We start from the raw sequence: 16,175 nt of genomic DNA, 5'->3' as shown, positions 1-16,175 counted from the left end.
AAAACTGCTCCAAATTAAAGTGTGTGCAGGGTAGGAGGGGTTACATGAAGAAAGTCTGTGGGACAATCAGACGTTCTAAATTAAGATTAATGAAGCAGCTCAGAGCAATGGCTGAGCCCAAGGTCTCATGAAAGAAATGAAGTGATTCTCCCCCAACCATGTCACTGTCTATGCTCGCCTCTGTCATTCCCAAGCTTGTAGGCCAGCTTCTGGGCTCCTCCTGACTGCAGGTGTCAATTCGTATACATTGACTGTAAGTTTGGTGGATGAGTTCCCAGCTGAAACAGTGCTTACCACATTTGGGTTGCAGCTCCATTCTCTCCTGCTCATCTATGCTATCTAGCATGGTATATTTTGTTTTCTTTCTTATCTTCGTCCTCTGTGTGCTAAAAAAAAAAGTTACCACACAGACATTTAGTTCTCATGTACACACCTAAAGCTGCTCCCTCTCCCTTGTCATACGCACAGCTACATACCCCAATACACAGAACCTGCTTGTACTTTCTCACCTCGACTTAAAAAGAGTTATTCCAGTTTATACCTGTATAAAGCAACTATACAATCTGGACCAGAGGGTACAGTTTATTTTCTCTCTCTGATATACAGAGACGAAGAAAGGAAGAAAGATTGACTTGCTTTCCAAGGCCACAGGGGTTCAGTTTGTTCAGTTTCAACATTGTAACTAGACACAAGGTACATATATTTATTTGTCTCCAAATAAAAATTCTGGAAGAATTGGTTAGTCCCCACATTTTTTTTAACTGAGAGAGTTTACGTGATGCTTGTCTGGTTGTGCTTACAGACAAGACCAGACAAAAAGGGTGACCGGCTCCCTCATCTGCAGGGACAAAGCCCTACCAGTCTGCAGGCAAATGCCCACCTGTTCTTCCTTCATTTAAATCCTTCCCCAGCATCTGCTTCCACAACACTGAAAACACCATCATCTCTATGTTAAGTTTCAGCAGTTTGCAGGAGTTACTCACCTGCTCATTCATACAGAAGGAGAAGTCCTGGAGCTAGAAGAACAGACACAGAACTGTTCGTGTGTTGGATGAAGAAGGAACGAACAAAGGATTTCAGGGCAGAAATCAGGGTATTCACTCACGAAACCAAGGGGGCACCTCCTAGAAGACGCTACCACACTTCAGACATTTTTCTGTCCCTCTTTCTCATAACTTTGGAGGGGGGTCGGTGGGTGGGACATGCCCTTTGTCAAGGCAAGGATTGACTCTGGCAGCTTCCAGAAAAGCACTCCTACCGAGGCTGCACAGTTCACAGTGGAGAAGCCAGCTACTGCTCAGCCTGCATTACAGCAGCCAGCCAGCCAGTCACTTGGCCTCCCCTCCACAGTCCTCTAAAAAATTTTCATTTGGCAACTCAACATAGCATTTAAAACCTGCAAAGCTCCAGCCAAATCTTGGACTACAGTGTTTTTCCTGTAGTTTCCACAAGGCAAAGGGCATCTCTTGCCACTCTGTCCTGCGTAGCACCTTCCTCCTCTTTTTCACAGGTATCTGTGTCAACCAGCCCTCACTCTCTGGCACAAGCCACATGAGGACAAAGGACAGAAGCAGCTGCACTCCACAAAAAAAAGTCCCTTTCTGATCAAATCCACAGGCCTGTGAGGCTCCACCCTGCATTGTAGGGGTGGAGTGGGACACAATTCTATTTAAACCTTTCTACTAACAGCATTGTTCCTTCAACCACACAAAGGAAAGCAGTATCAACTCCCGCACATTTCCAACAGCATTCTTCACATACTGCAATGATACCCCAGAAAAAGATGAAACTCCAGAAAGATTCTGACAGCGTTTCATTTCACTAACACCTCAACAAGCTATCTATTTGCTGGGCTTTTTGAGCAGCAGCAAAACCACTTGCTCTAGGGACAGAGCTTTCAGGGACTTGTCACTTGAAAGACAATTTCTTATCAGCTTACTAGGAAAAAACAGAAGCGGGGAAGGGCAGATAGGGAAACACACAGTAGTAGGCAAAACTGTTCAAGGGAAGAGGAAGCAAGAAATCTGCCTGACTGAGATTGCTGCAGTACTCCTTGCCTGCCAGGCCACATGTCCACCCTTCCTTGTCCAAGGGAGACACCAGGTTGAGAGCAGCTTCCTTCCCACGGCCTGGAACACTCCTACATCAGTGACTTTCAGGCTGGGCTTCTTTTTTTCTTAGCTTGGAGTACCTGAAGGACTCAGTGGGAGACCACGAAGAACTGCAGTATACTGTCCGCATTTTAACATAAATCTTTGCTTAATATGAAGAATACTCCAATAACGGCTTTTTGTTTTTCAAAATGCAGAAGAGCACAGAGCCACAAACAGATACTCCTTTTTTCAACCAAAGTGTGTCTACGCAGAAATAGCTACAGGAAGCTCCTCACATGCCTCAAAAGAGTTCAGTGGTTTAGTGCCAAGAACTGGATTAAAACGTGGCAGTTGTGTGCACTTTTTGCATATATCCCATCAAAAAAACCCCCACAAATCACCTACCTCTTGTAGAAGCGGATGCAGAACCAGGCAAGCGCTACCATGACGCCAACCAAAATAAAAACAGATACAGTCACACAGAGTATACTCCACTCTGAAAAAAGAAACACAACAGTGCTTTGTAGTATGTAATATTTGTAATAAAGTAATACGAATAGGATAATTTCTAATACAACTCTATTAAAATAATATATCCCAAGGAAAGGGGAGTGGCATCAGGAACACAGGAAAACTTAGCACCTTCATGTTCTCAGAATAATATCTAAAATTTCTTCAGCTTCCAGAATGAATATGCACATTTGTAAATTCTCTTCCACTCCAGTACCTTTTACCATCCCAAAATACTTCAAGTCTACATGGAACTGAAAGTCAAGAGGGCATAGTTACCACCTCAGTTGTCCATCTCTAACTGAAATAAATACAGGTGTACTCTGGGTCTGGCATTTTAGTAGTGCTTCAAAAGAACAGTTGATTATCTGCAAGCTTACATCTGCAAATCCAGGAAAACATGAGCAGGATAGAGAGATGTGCAATAACGTGAACTCCAACATGTGTATGATCACTATTTCAGCGTTATTATTACACTATGGAACAACACGGCATTAGGGCAGGGCTGCAGGAGGTCTCAGCCTCAGGTTTAAAACCTGCTGTCCCATTTCAACTGGTCAATTAGTCTTTGCTCACTAACAGACACATGGGTCCATGGTTACTTAGCGGATTCTAGCAAACTCCTTATAAATTTCTATAGATTTACTTGAAGACTAGTGCATTACTCAGAAAATGTCTCCAAGCCTGCACAGCACTAAGAGTTGAGCTTTATTTCAACTTAAGCAGAAGACCAATTTAGTCACATTAAAACTATTAAGTATTTGAAATAGAGAAGCTTAGCTGATATGTTAGGTGTGCCACAGGACAGAGACATGATTAAGCTGCTGAAAATAAATTGGATTTCCCAGGTGTAACAGGCAAACTCAAAGAAACCATGAAATGAATCATGCTAAAAAGCTGAGGTTTTAGAGGTGACTATATTGCTTAGTCCAGAACACTGGTGTTTTGCTTCCTTAGGTCAAGATCATACTTCTGGCATAGAAGCATCCATCACCCACTCAGATAATCTATATTGTTGCCTCTTTTTTCACTTTGCCACAACCAGATGAATACTACTCAAAAGCTCTGCAACACTCACACTATTCAACAACCCTTCCAACTGGTGCCAAATTGTTGCAAGATCTCTCTCCTATGACAATGTCTTCATGCTTTTTTTCCCCTCAGTGAGACTTACTAGAATTTAAACTTTTAAAATACTTTCAGTATAGGCTACTACTGTCAAGACATTATCATTTCAAGATGTTATTCAAGCATCTTTCTACAGAAGGATACTGCTGGGCTGGAAAACAAAGAGACTGTTGTAGTCTTCCCTCAGCATTTACCTCCTAAGTACTCCCATTCTGACCCCAAACAATGAACAGTCTCACAAGATGACGAGTTGTTCTTGAAATAGATCCCACAACCCCCAAACTCACCACAATTACTCTCTCCATCATTTAGGTAACGATGAATCAAGCTTTCCATCCACAGCTGGTTGCAAATGCAGCGCTTTGTTATGGGGTCACAGTGTCCATGTCCAGAGCATTTTAAAAGACAAGCTAAGAACAAAACCGAACACGGGGTCAGTTGTGTAAATGGACAACTTGCCATGTATCCTCTTATTGTGAGACTACACTGGTGGTAAAGCATCTAGTCTGTAACATTCTGGTATTTTTCAAATGTCCTTTTCCTTTGGTGTTAGATGTTCAATACATTTACAGTTCAGCAGACTGCTGGCTGTGAAGAGAAAGATGTATTATCTTATGCATACAATACTGAAATCATATGCAAGTCAAGAACAGTTTATTCTAACCAAAAATAAAGATGAGCTGAAGTTGTGGAATTCAGACCTGCTCCTTTCTTTATGACCTATTTGTAAGAACTTCTAATGTACCTGAGAACTGAGGAACATCACAGGTTCTAGCAGACAATAATCACACCAATAAAATGGAGTGTTTCATTATTTCAAAACTGAATTACAGCATCTGAGGCCAGAGCATTTACACACCTCATATGCTTAGAGTAGTAGCTATTGCTAGATAAATGTGTCATATAAGACTAAAATAAAAAGTTATTCTCCTTACAACTTAGAGTAGCAGATTTGCTATGTCAAAGAAAATGTTAATGCATATTTTCAAGTGACACCTACACATTTCGGTAATCCAAATACACTTACAATAGAACAACAGTCCTTTTCAACAGGTAAATAGAGACAGAATTTACTACAGAATCAGTGACTATTTTATTGCAGAGCTTGCTCACTTTGTTTGCATTTGGATCATTATGGCCTGATTTTAAATGATGGAGAAGTGGTATCTGTAATATCTGAGTATCATAAATGGTTCACATTACTAGTCAAGTCTAAAACAGGCTTAGAAGTCCAAGCATCTTTTTGATGAAAAGTTCATTGCAAGAAACCCCAGCGGCCTGTCTACATTGCAAATATTACAAGCCTAGCTTAAAACACAGCGATCACCTGAGCATTTTGCCTGACACAGACAGACAAAAACAAATTATGGTACAAGCCCACTACTGAACACTGAAAGCCTTGAAGGAACTAGGGGCATAAAACATTCTATATCATGGCTGTATTAAGTTTTGCCCATCCTACAACAAAAGACAGTATGAGTGTGGATCTTTATCCTTGTTCCCCAGGCCTTCCTGATGCAGACCAGATTGATGTGCTTTTGCCTGCTGTTACAGATGATGTCTTTTAAAAGAACACAAGTAACTGGCACCAGTCTACTACAAATGAACAAACATTCTAAGTATGGTCTTCAATGTTATCTTTCGGAAAGCTACACTGAAGCCCAGACACCAGATGGCAGACAGAAGGCCTTCATGCACTGTTTGCACATTGCTCTGTTAGCCAAATGTCCACAAAGTTCAGAGACGACCAAGCACGATGCAAAACATACCAGCCGTGTCAACCCGCAGGACTTTGAAGAGTAGAAAGTCAGCCTTCTTTTTCAAAAGCTGCACATGCAGAGCTCGCGAGACATCTGATGCCTCGATCACCTTGGAAGGATGCCCGTTCTGCACGTAGAACACAACCGCAGTGCTGCAGAAAGAACAGCTAAGATCAGGACTGCTGTCAAAGATCACTTTTGTCAGGCATTCAGTTTATAGCCTTTGGTTTTGTTTGCTTCTGGAAAGCAAATGTCACCACTGATAAAGATTAGTGAACTCTGTCCATGGATCAGTCAACTCCACCCAAACATCACTGGCTTCATTCCGAGCAGGGAGCTCCAGCTGTTCTCTGGTTTCTCAGTTCCATAGAAGAAAGGTGAGGACAACAGGAAATATAATTCCCTCCTTCGTCTTCCCGGCTCTTGCTTTAAGAGAAGTTACATATACATTTCCTTTACCCAGTCTCATCTAGAACCTGTCACAAAGGACTCTCTGAGGCAGTCTGAGTAACTTCAGGAAACTGAATTTATGAGGAAGAAAAGCTCAGAAGCAAGGGAGCTGAAGAACTTCATGTGATAGCCCTCGTTCTCCCGCTACCATTCCCTCCTCTCTCTCTCTTTTTTTTTTTTTTTTTTTTTTTTTTTTTTAAACTTTGGTAGCATCAATCTCATCCCATTCCACTTCAGGGAACATCTTTATTTGAAAAGCAGTAATTGGAAGCTGTGACTAAAAATCTCATAGCTATAAATGCCAGATTTTCCAAACTGTTTTATTTTTAAATTGTAAGAAGTTCCCAGAGACCTAAATAGACACCAAAATGGATTTTAAATTACCAAGTAGTTAACAAGAAGTAATTTAAAGATAACTCATGTCAACACGTTCTACCAATCATGCTGAGGAGTTCTCTGTGTATGCACAGCCATCTCTAATCCTCTACACCAAGTACGGGGGTATTTCTACTTAAAAGTAAGATACTACACTTAGGAGTATCCGCTGTGTAGTTTTCTCTGCAAAAAATGAATTCTCATCACCAGTTGCCTGGGAAAACATTTATAAAATATTTAGAATACCAAAACCTCAGAGAGGAAGAAGAAGAAAAGGGGAATAAAACAGGTTTGAGCAGATACAGCTGGAACCTTATTTTGAATACAACACCTGCTTCACTGTGAGAAAGTCTGTCCATTTCACTCCAGCCAGCATTTGGGAAAAATAATAGCAGTGTATGGAAGAAAGACACTGAAATACACTCACACACTTTTTAAAAGGAATACAATAACTACACAGAGAAATTTTAGGTTTTTTTTAAACAAAAAACTTCAGTTCTCAGCCTCCAGAGAGCTTATTTCATCTACTTTCTACCACAGCAGAAGAAATTAACCTTTTAAAGTACATACTGTTGAGATTTATAGCATTTTTTATCAACTTTGAAACAATTATTTTGCAACTAATCATGAGCTGTGCAAGTCAATGAAAATCACAACTCTTCCTGGCACACCAGGATATCTTTGTACCTTGTATCTGAATAGGCTTCTATCTTCTGAACTTTGATATCTGAATCCAAAACATTCAGCAATACAGCCAGCTGTCTCACCAGGGTGTCCATCTGCTGTTCACTCAGCTGTCCCACTCCAACTTGCAGAATCAGCTCCACCAGACCACTCCTTCTGAGATCTGACATAGGAAGAACATGCTATTCTTTCAGAGCCTGGCGAATATATCAGTACCAACTGAAGACAACATGCAGTATTCAAAAGTATTTATTAATACCATATTTTCCTGCGTAAGACCCACACCCCTTATAATCCAACCCTTCTGTGTTCTTAGAAAAGTACTGAGCCTACATTTTCACATTCTCTCTGAAACAAACCTGCTGGGTCCGAAGATAGCAACCCAGCTTATCAGAAAGCACTTCAGTGTGTACTTCAGTTCAACGTTACCAACATCTCTGCGCAGAACAGCAGCTTCTGTTCCCCTTAATGCTGCTATATTAAGGTAAGGAGTAAGCAATAGACGAGTCTAATTCTTACGTTCCCTGCTAGTTATCTGCTACTGGCTACCAACCAGGAAAAGGGAGACAAAGATGGACTCATGGTAGCATGCAAGAACATGTAAGCAAGTCTCAATGAGGATGGTGAATCTGAGAATTATCAAATATGTTTACCTTCACAAACTGAGGGTTCTGTTAAATAACACTTGAATATCTAGAGAGCCTTGCAAACAAAACAAGCTTCACAGATATCCAATGAAAATCCTGCACCAGTTATTGTGACTATATTCAACAATGAAGTGAGGAATAGAAATAAAATCATTGTCCAGGAACCAGATGAACAGGAAATCTCAGACAGACCCATGATTTCAGACTCCTTTCCTGAAACCTCAACTTATGCTTCCATCACATAGCCATTTATCCTGCATCTGAAAACAAGCCTATATGTTAGCAATATCAAACCACGAAAAGACCACTTAAAAAACCCTGAAATTTGAGGTTTTTGTTCTTCAGTATGAAAGGAGGAAAACAAGCATAAGAACACGCTTTAATCCACAAAACACGAGTGCAGCATTTGTACCTAAACTTAATGCTCAGCTCCCATCTCTTTCCATTGGCCAAACTGATTAACAACCAGGTAAAAACCCCAAAAACCTACAATGAATGAAAAGCAACAAAAAGTAATAAAAATATTAACTAGGAAGTATGATTTTTATTTATTTATGCTTCCAGGAAGGCAATGGTGTAATTGGTAGTCAAGAATCCCGACATCTTCTTCTAACACACTCAGGCCTACTGAGAAACAGCAAGAAGGTATGAAGAGAGAGACCCATTTGCTTTGTGTTTTAACTTGAGAGAATCTTGTCAACATTGAAATACATAAGTGAAAGGGAGAACATAGATGAGCTATTCACAACGTATGATGACCTTTTAATTGTCATACCAGGCCGCACTTCAACAGTTGCTGAATCAATATCTGAGTCTCCGTTGGCATCCATCACTTTCAAGTGAAATGTATAGTTTCCCTCCACCAGATTAGTCAGCTGCAGTACTGCCTCGTGGTCTGAGCCATGGATCACATCCTGAAAAAAAGGGTACTAGGATGATTACACCCTCAGGGACAGCTGCAGGTGTGACTATCAAGTCGGCTATCAGATATTACAATGTGAGTTCTTGCTTTGGCTTTTGGGAGAAATGTGACCTACCAGTTTATAGGAAAATAATACAAATTTGGAAGTAGGAGTAAATGAGGATGTCTACACAGCATGGATATTTTCATTTAAAAAAAAAAAAAACACAAAACAAAACACCACACCGACGCAAAACAGCTGACATTCTCAAGTACTCATCTGCTTGAAAATCTAAGACAGTTACATTATTTTCTCAGTTTTTACTCCACTATTCTTAGTTCTGCTTTCTGACATTCCAAATTATTTAATTTCCTTCAAGTTCATGTATTTCCAACTATCACCTCTGCCAGCTACATTGAAGCTAAACCTCTTCAATTCTTCTCCCTTGCTCATGTGAATTGCTTCTAGAAGCTTTGTTATCACTTTGCTGTTTCTCCTCTCCCAGTTCTTGCCATTTTGCTGCTGTCTTCCTGACTGTGAAGAGCTGTCCACAACACTTTGTGCGGACAGGCAAAAGAACTTATCACAGTATTAGTAGCTGACATACAAACTTCAGTTTACCATGAGGTACTTCTGCTGTCTGCCCCTACTCAGAAAGCAGACTCTACCGCCCTAATAACCTAGGCTATTCACCATAGTCTGCCAGGCAAGGTATCTATACACCTAGCACCAAACACCATTTTTGTCTTAAACCCCTGGTTTTGCCTCATCTGGTACCATATATGACTCCTCAGTCTTTACCAGCACTTCTTGCTCTCTCAGAGCCTACCTCCTTTGAAGTATCTGGATTGCAGATGATTTTTCTCTCATACACATTAGCTTGGTACTATCACCAATTGCTCTTTAAGAGCCATAACTTCATTCTCCTGTCTAGAGTCTTTCCCAACCAGGTCCACACTGCTGCAGTGCTTTTACGTACTTGCAGCCCTCTTAGCTACAGTGAAAATATCACAAGCCCCTTGAAACAAAGCATTACAGAAATCAGCGGAGACAAACCAGAAACAGACACCATGCATCATAGCATCTTCTGGGTCATACCTGCCTGCCCTGCTGCAGTGACGCTACGTGCATAACAAGAGCAGAATTTGACTCCAGTTACAACCTTCAAGAAACTTACCCCAGCTGCTGGGCTCTGACCATCCCGAATCCACAAATACGACACAATCCCCTGGTCATCAGAAGACCTTGAACCATCCAAGGTAACAGAGTTATTTGGAAGCACTAGAACGTGCTTCCCACCAGCATGCGCCCGGGGTGGACTGTTGTTTTCTAGTCATAAAAATAGTGGAGGAGAAGGATTTGCTTTCAAAACATGCGAAACATGACATGCCATTGCCAATACACCCACACTACGATTCTTTACTTGATGATTACAGGCAATAACAACAGAATCTCATGTCAAAGCTACAGGGAAAGGATGAGTGGGTATAGAGAAATTGGCTCCAGGACTATTACAACCTGACAAAAGCAGAGCTGCACCATGGGGAGAATACCAGTAAGCATTACCATCCAAAAACATCTTTTTCAAAAAGCATTGTGGGGTCCTCTATTTGCAGTCTCACAATCACTTATGTGTCAGTCTTCTCAGTCAAGCAGAAAGATTTTCTGCCTACTTGGAAACACATCCCAGCAGGAGATCACCATGCTGGGCTCTTGTCATCTTGAGAATCACTTATTACCTAATAAGTTGGAGCATTACAACTAATTCTACATATATTATTTAACTTTTAAAAGCTTTCAGTAAGAGAAGTTACTTCTACCAGTCACTCGCAATACTACTTTATTACAAAATAGCAGTAACTCTTCTTGAATACCCTTGAAACATGACAACAGATACATCCTCTCTCTCTGTTCCAATTTCCTTTACATTCTGTCAAGTGACTGAATTAACTGGCAAGCTGCCTACCATATCCTAACAAGCAGTAACTAAGCTTACCTTCCTTCACAGTAATAGATAGCACAGATGCACTGCTTAAGCCCTGTTGGTCTTTCACGGTCAGCCTGAAGCGATAGGTACCAATCTGAAGACCAGTCACAGTTGCTATTGCTTTGTTGCCATTTTCCATCTGTACAGAGCTTGGTCCACTGAAACAAAACATCTCAGAAAAATAATGCTGCACAACCAGTCAAACTGTTCTTTCAGCAGCATTGCTCATGCCATTTTATGTATATTGTAGTTCTACCACATCTATAAACACTTATGGTTGAAGAACCATATGAGACATGAGTTTAATTCAGAGAATTCATAAATCCATTTTTTTCCGCCTCAAGACATTCAAAGCACCCAAGCATCACATACCTAGTTTTTAGAAGAGTAGAAAATGCACCCCAGAAGTTCAACCTGCTCGCTGTATTATTTCATGGGAGCATGCAAACACAGTTGCTCTAAGAGCCACTCACAACATATACAGGGTGCCAGCAAACCTCTTCCTGCGCCATAGACACGACAGCTGCGTAAGCTAATACCTTGTCCTTAATTTATTACGGATCAATTCATTTTGCATATAAACATACATTTACAAACTTTCGTAAAACATTTTCAATCATCATTCATGACCACTTCAGTCACCTACCGTCGAAAGCTCAGGCTAAACAGATTGTGAATTTACTTTATCATTCAACAAACAAGTGACTGAGAAATCATAGCTCTAAGCACTTATGGGAAAACTTTGTACATTACAGGACTGTACTCAAGCCTGTTTGTTGTCTTTTAAGGCAAGACATGGAATTTCCTGTCATTTTCTCTTAACTTTCTAACAGTCAGCCCCAAAATGACCCACTGCGAAACACAGGCAGAGATTGCCTAAGCTTTCCAAGTTGAACTTGAAATTCCTGTCTCTTACCCTATTACCACCTGAGTGGGAAGAGCCTCCAAGCAGTTCTCAAACAGTGCATCATGCAACACAACTGCACAAGAGGCTCTGGCACCAATCACTTTCACTTTGTTTTCTATTTTACTGTAGATTAGTAAAATCTCTGGATACCTGATATTTTCCCAATGATAGAAGACAATGCCTTGGTCATCTTGGCTTTTGCTGCCATCCAGTGTAACACTTTCTACTGGGAAGGTCAATTCCTTGTCAGGGCCGGCCACTGCTACTGGAGGAGTGTTATTTTCTGTAAAATTAATATTTAGTATATGACATTTGCCAGGTAGTCACTGGCAAGGACTGCCAATTAGAGAGAAGACTTTACACAGAATATTATATTAAAAATTTGATATAATGTATCAAAGGTACAAATCACAAGTATAATGTGCACAAGCCAGCACAAAATACAAGTTGGGAGACACCAGCTCTGCAACAGGGCAAATCTCACAGCAAGCACTTCCCTTTTTCAGTCATATCTGAAGGCACAGTCCCACTTCAAGAATTTTGCAGCATGCTCAGTTCATTGCATGAAAAATTTTATAACAACAGTGGTGGGATATTCTCCTGGTTCCACCACTGCATCCCTTTTAAAACCACCCACCCAAATATGGTTCTTTGCCCTCATAGAAGATACTGGCCCAGGTTCGCTGCTGCTCAAGGTCAACACGACACCACTAAGTTAATGCCAGTTTAGAGCCTCTGAGGATTTAACGCAGAAACATATAGCCTATTATTCTGTTTTCAGCTTCTGCTTTTGTGGCATGGTAAAACTGGCAATACCACCATTTTCCTGGATATTTATTTCCCATTACACCTGACTTAGGCAGTAGCAACTCCCTAGTTCCACACTGTAACAGGTCTAAAAGGCACCACCACATGTTGTACTTCCAATTCATGTTCTTGGCTTCTGTAGTAAATATATATCTATTCTGTAGTAAATAAGCTGGCCTCAACTGACCAAAGGGATGTCCCATACCATAGGACATCATGCTTAGCATACAAAGGTGGGGGAAGAAGGAGGAAGGGGAGGACGTTCGGAGTGATGGCGTTTGTCTTCTCAATTACCCATTGCACACAATGGAGCCCTGCTTTTCTGGAGATGGCTGGACACATCTGCCTGCCAATGGGAAGTGGTGAGTGAATTCCTTATTCTGCTTTGCTTGTGCATGTGGCTTTTGCTTTACCCGTTAAACTGCCTTTATCTCAACCCATGAGTTTTCTCACTGTTCTGATTCTCTCCCCCATCCTACTGTGAGGGGAGCGAGCGAGGCGCTGGTGGGCCTTAGTTGCCGGCTGGGGTTAAAACACAACAAACCGGTATAATTTACATCAGACCTGCGCACTGTAACTTGCAGCTAGAGCTGGCTCAGCATCTAATTGCTGTTCCTAGCTGTACTAGAGAAGGGGATCATAAAAGGTGGCATGATGCCATCTCAGGCCTTGCCTGAGGATAATCATAGAATCATAGCTTGGAGAAGACCTCTAAGATCATCAAGTCAAACCATCCACCCCAAAACACCATGCCTGCTAAACCCTATCCTGAAGTGCCACATCTACACATTTTTTAAACACCTCCAGGGATGGAGACTCAACCACCTCCCGGGGCAGCCTGTTCCAATGCCTGACCACTCTTTCAGGAAAGAAATTTTTCCTAATATCTAATCCAAACCTCCCCTGACGCAATTTGAGGCCATTGCCTCTCGTCCTATCGCTAGTTACCTGGGAGAAGAGACCAACACTCACCTCACTGCAACCTCCTTTCAGGTACCTGTAGAGAGCGATAAGGTCCCCCCTCAGCCTCCTCTTCTCCAAACTAAACAGCCCCAGCTCCCTCAGCTGCTCCTCATCAGACTTGTTCTCCAGACCCCTCACCAGCCTCGTTGCCCTTCTCTGGACACTCTCCAGGACTTCAATGTCCTTCTTGTAGTGAGGGGCCTAAAGCTGAATGCAGTATTCGAGGTGCGGCCTCACCAGTGCTGAGTCCAGGGGCACGATCATCTCCCTACTCCTGTTGGCCACACCATTCCTGATAACTAGCCAGGATGCCATTGGCCTTCTTGGCCACCTGGGCACACTGCTGGCTCATGTTCAGACTGTTGTCAACCAACACCCCAAGGTCCTTTTCCTCCAGGCAGCTCTCCAGCCACTCCTCCCCAAGCCTGTAGCATTGCATGGGGTTGTTGCGACCCAAGTGCAGGACCCGGCACTTGGCCTTGTTGAACCTCACACAGCTGGCATCGGTCCATCAATCCAGCCTGTCCAGATCTCTCTGCAGAGCCTTCCTACCCTCAAGCAGATCGACACTCCCGCCCAGCTTGGTGTCACCTGCAAACTTACTGAGGGAGCACTCAATCCCCTCATCCAGATCATCGATAAAGATGTTAAACAAGACTGGACCCAAAACTGAGCCCTGGGGACCACCACTTGTGACTGGCCACCAGCTGGATTTAACTCCATTCACTACCACCCTCTGCACTCGGCCATTCAGCCAGTTCTCTATCCAGTGAGGAGTACACCCATCCAAACCACAGGCAGCTAGTTTCTCCAGGAGGATGCTGTGGGGAACCATTTTTATACTTTCTCACCAAGTATAAAAATTAACCCATTTAAAAAACACTCTTAATCTCTGCTTTTTACTTTGCTGTATTTTCTTAAGTTATAATTTCCTATTAACGATGGACTTCGTCTGAGTTTTGCGTCAGAACTGGCTACGGGGTCTGGAGTTTGCAGTGTTACTGAAGGTCTACATGCTTAAAGTGGGACGATATCACATTTGGATAAAGAACAAGCTCATAACTAACAAGAGGTTGGAAGTCTTACAGTAGTAAAGCCATTCCTGTCCACTGTCCAACCTGCAGGTACCCCTCAGATCTCTGGCTATGTTGAAACATTACCTGCTTTGGCAGTGGTAGCAGGTGGTGTGAATTGCTGCGTGGGCTCAGATGACACAGTGCCAGTGGCAAGTAGCATGATCCCACCTTCAGTGACATTCTCTGGGGCCATTGTAGGATCCTGGGTTTTCTCTGACGCACCTGAGGAAAAATCCAGTTTGTCCAAAGAAAGGGAAGGCGTAGCAGTCTGAAAAATGAATTATGGGGAAAGAGTTGTCACAAGTGAGCCATTTTTCACATTTCTAGATTCAGATGTACGCTGTTTTTTAAACAGCACATAGGGTGAGCCTACTGATTTATGTTACTAGGTGGTTTTATTCATATATAGAATATCTATCAAAGGAGGACTGTTGGGTGTCTGTCCCTGTCGTCGTCCCCCTCGCCCCCGGCTTTGTAAAAAATGCTGACCATTTTCCAAGTTTCAGACGCAGAATGGTGTAGGCTATGGTCATCAAAATGAGGTAACCTGGCATACAACTAAAGCTATCAGTTCTCAAAATAATAAAGAACAGGACAGGTCTAAATACAGTCACAAACCTTTAAGACTCAATGACAGGAAGTCTGTCTGGTGAGTATTGTCTTCATGCTGTACACACACAAACATAACAGAACCATCGCCTCTTACTACGTCTGCTCAGACCAGAACTTGCTCATGCCTTCTTTTCCTCACCGCTAATAAAATGCCCTAGATCCCTCTACTTCAGCCACCAAGCAGTAGCATTCTTCCCATTGACCCACCCTGTTGGTAAGTCAGAACTGCAACAAAGGACACTGCAATTTTTGCAGGAATAACTCAGCATTGTGTTGCCCATCACCTTGCCCCTCTCCCTCAGGCCCTATCACCTTTCAAATCCACATTAGTCTGAATGGACCCAGTTTTTCCTTATGTTCTCAAGATTTATTTCTGACCTAACATCTAGAGGAAAGCATTTTGCCAATTCGCTGTGTGGCACATGAAGACATAACATACCGCTATCATTTGTACATAATCTATTAACTGAAGCATAGGATTATGAAGGTTGGTAAAAGGCATGCTCATATCACAGAATGGCTGAGGTGGGAAGGGTCCTCTGGAGACAGCCTAGTACAACCCCCTTCCTCAGAGTCAGCTACAGCAAGTTGCTTGGGACCACATCCAGTCAGGTTTTGAGCATCTCTAAGGACAGAGCATCCACCTCCTCTCTGGAAAACCTGTTCCAGTGTTTGACCATCCGCACAGGATAACAGCAGTTAACGGGAAATTTTAGAAAGACAATTAATACTTCACAGGTATATCACTTCCAAGGATGGGCAGCACTGCAGATTTCTGCTTTGGGCAGCTTGATAGTATTTACTCTGTACAGATTTCTAAATGTATTCATGTTATTGAACTGCTTGAGGGTGATAGTCCAAAAGATCACTCTGAACTCTGATGTAAACCCACCAGCCAGGTTGGTCGTTTAACTGACAAATCCCACATGCTCGATCCCACTTCACATACAGAAATCCCCTACACCTGACTGCATTTATAGCAAGGATTCTCCCAGGGCACAGACACCAGAGGCCTGTGTTTGGCTGGTCTCACCATTCAGAATCTCTCTTTTGGTCCTTGCTCAAAGAACACAGCATCTGAGGATGCTGCAGCCTGCTGACTACTAGGAAGGGATGGAACCTCATTTTTACCACCATGCTCTGTCTTGCTTGTTAAAAGAGCTTTCTCTGGAAGCTGCAGAACAGAGTGCGTCAGCACAGATCTAGGAACAGAGCTACAGAATCACTGTGACGGAATTAAGAGGAGGATAGGAAAATACTGTATAACAGACAAC

General features: G+C 42.3%; 1 protein-coding gene across 6 annotated transcripts in view; it reads right to left on the bottom strand.

Moving 5' to 3' along the window:
* The window catches only part of KIAA0319 (KIAA0319 ortholog), a 47,019-nt gene that overhangs the window by 5,978 nt on the left and 24,866 nt on the right, over nucleotides 1–16,175 (bottom strand). For all 6 annotated transcript variants that reach the window (XM_075417059.1, XM_075417057.1, XM_075417058.1 and 3 more), the window contains exons 4-13: nucleotides 14,374–14,557; nucleotides 11,594–11,726; nucleotides 10,546–10,694; nucleotides 9,727–9,878; nucleotides 8,423–8,561; nucleotides 7,004–7,163; nucleotides 5,501–5,643; nucleotides 4,019–4,141; nucleotides 2,499–2,589; nucleotides 295–386 (exon numbers count right to left, since the gene is read on the bottom strand). In XM_075417059.1, coding sequence (XP_075273174.1) covers nucleotides 295–386; nucleotides 2,499–2,589; nucleotides 4,019–4,141; nucleotides 5,501–5,643; nucleotides 7,004–7,163; nucleotides 8,423–8,561; nucleotides 9,727–9,878; nucleotides 10,546–10,694; nucleotides 11,594–11,726; nucleotides 14,374–14,557 — 1,366 coding nt within the window. The remainder of the gene's footprint in view (nucleotides 1–294; nucleotides 387–2,498; nucleotides 2,590–4,018; nucleotides 4,142–5,500; nucleotides 5,644–7,003; nucleotides 7,164–8,422; nucleotides 8,562–9,726; nucleotides 9,879–10,545; nucleotides 10,695–11,593; nucleotides 11,727–14,373; nucleotides 14,558–16,175) is intronic.

Source organism: Opisthocomus hoazin, chromosome 3 (assembly GCF_030867145.1).
Source record: "Opisthocomus hoazin isolate bOpiHoa1 chromosome 3, bOpiHoa1.hap1, whole genome shotgun sequence".
NCBI classification, from domain to species: Eukaryota; Metazoa; Chordata; class Aves; order Opisthocomiformes; family Opisthocomidae; genus Opisthocomus; species Opisthocomus hoazin.
This window is presented reverse-complemented; position numbering and strand designations above follow the sequence as displayed.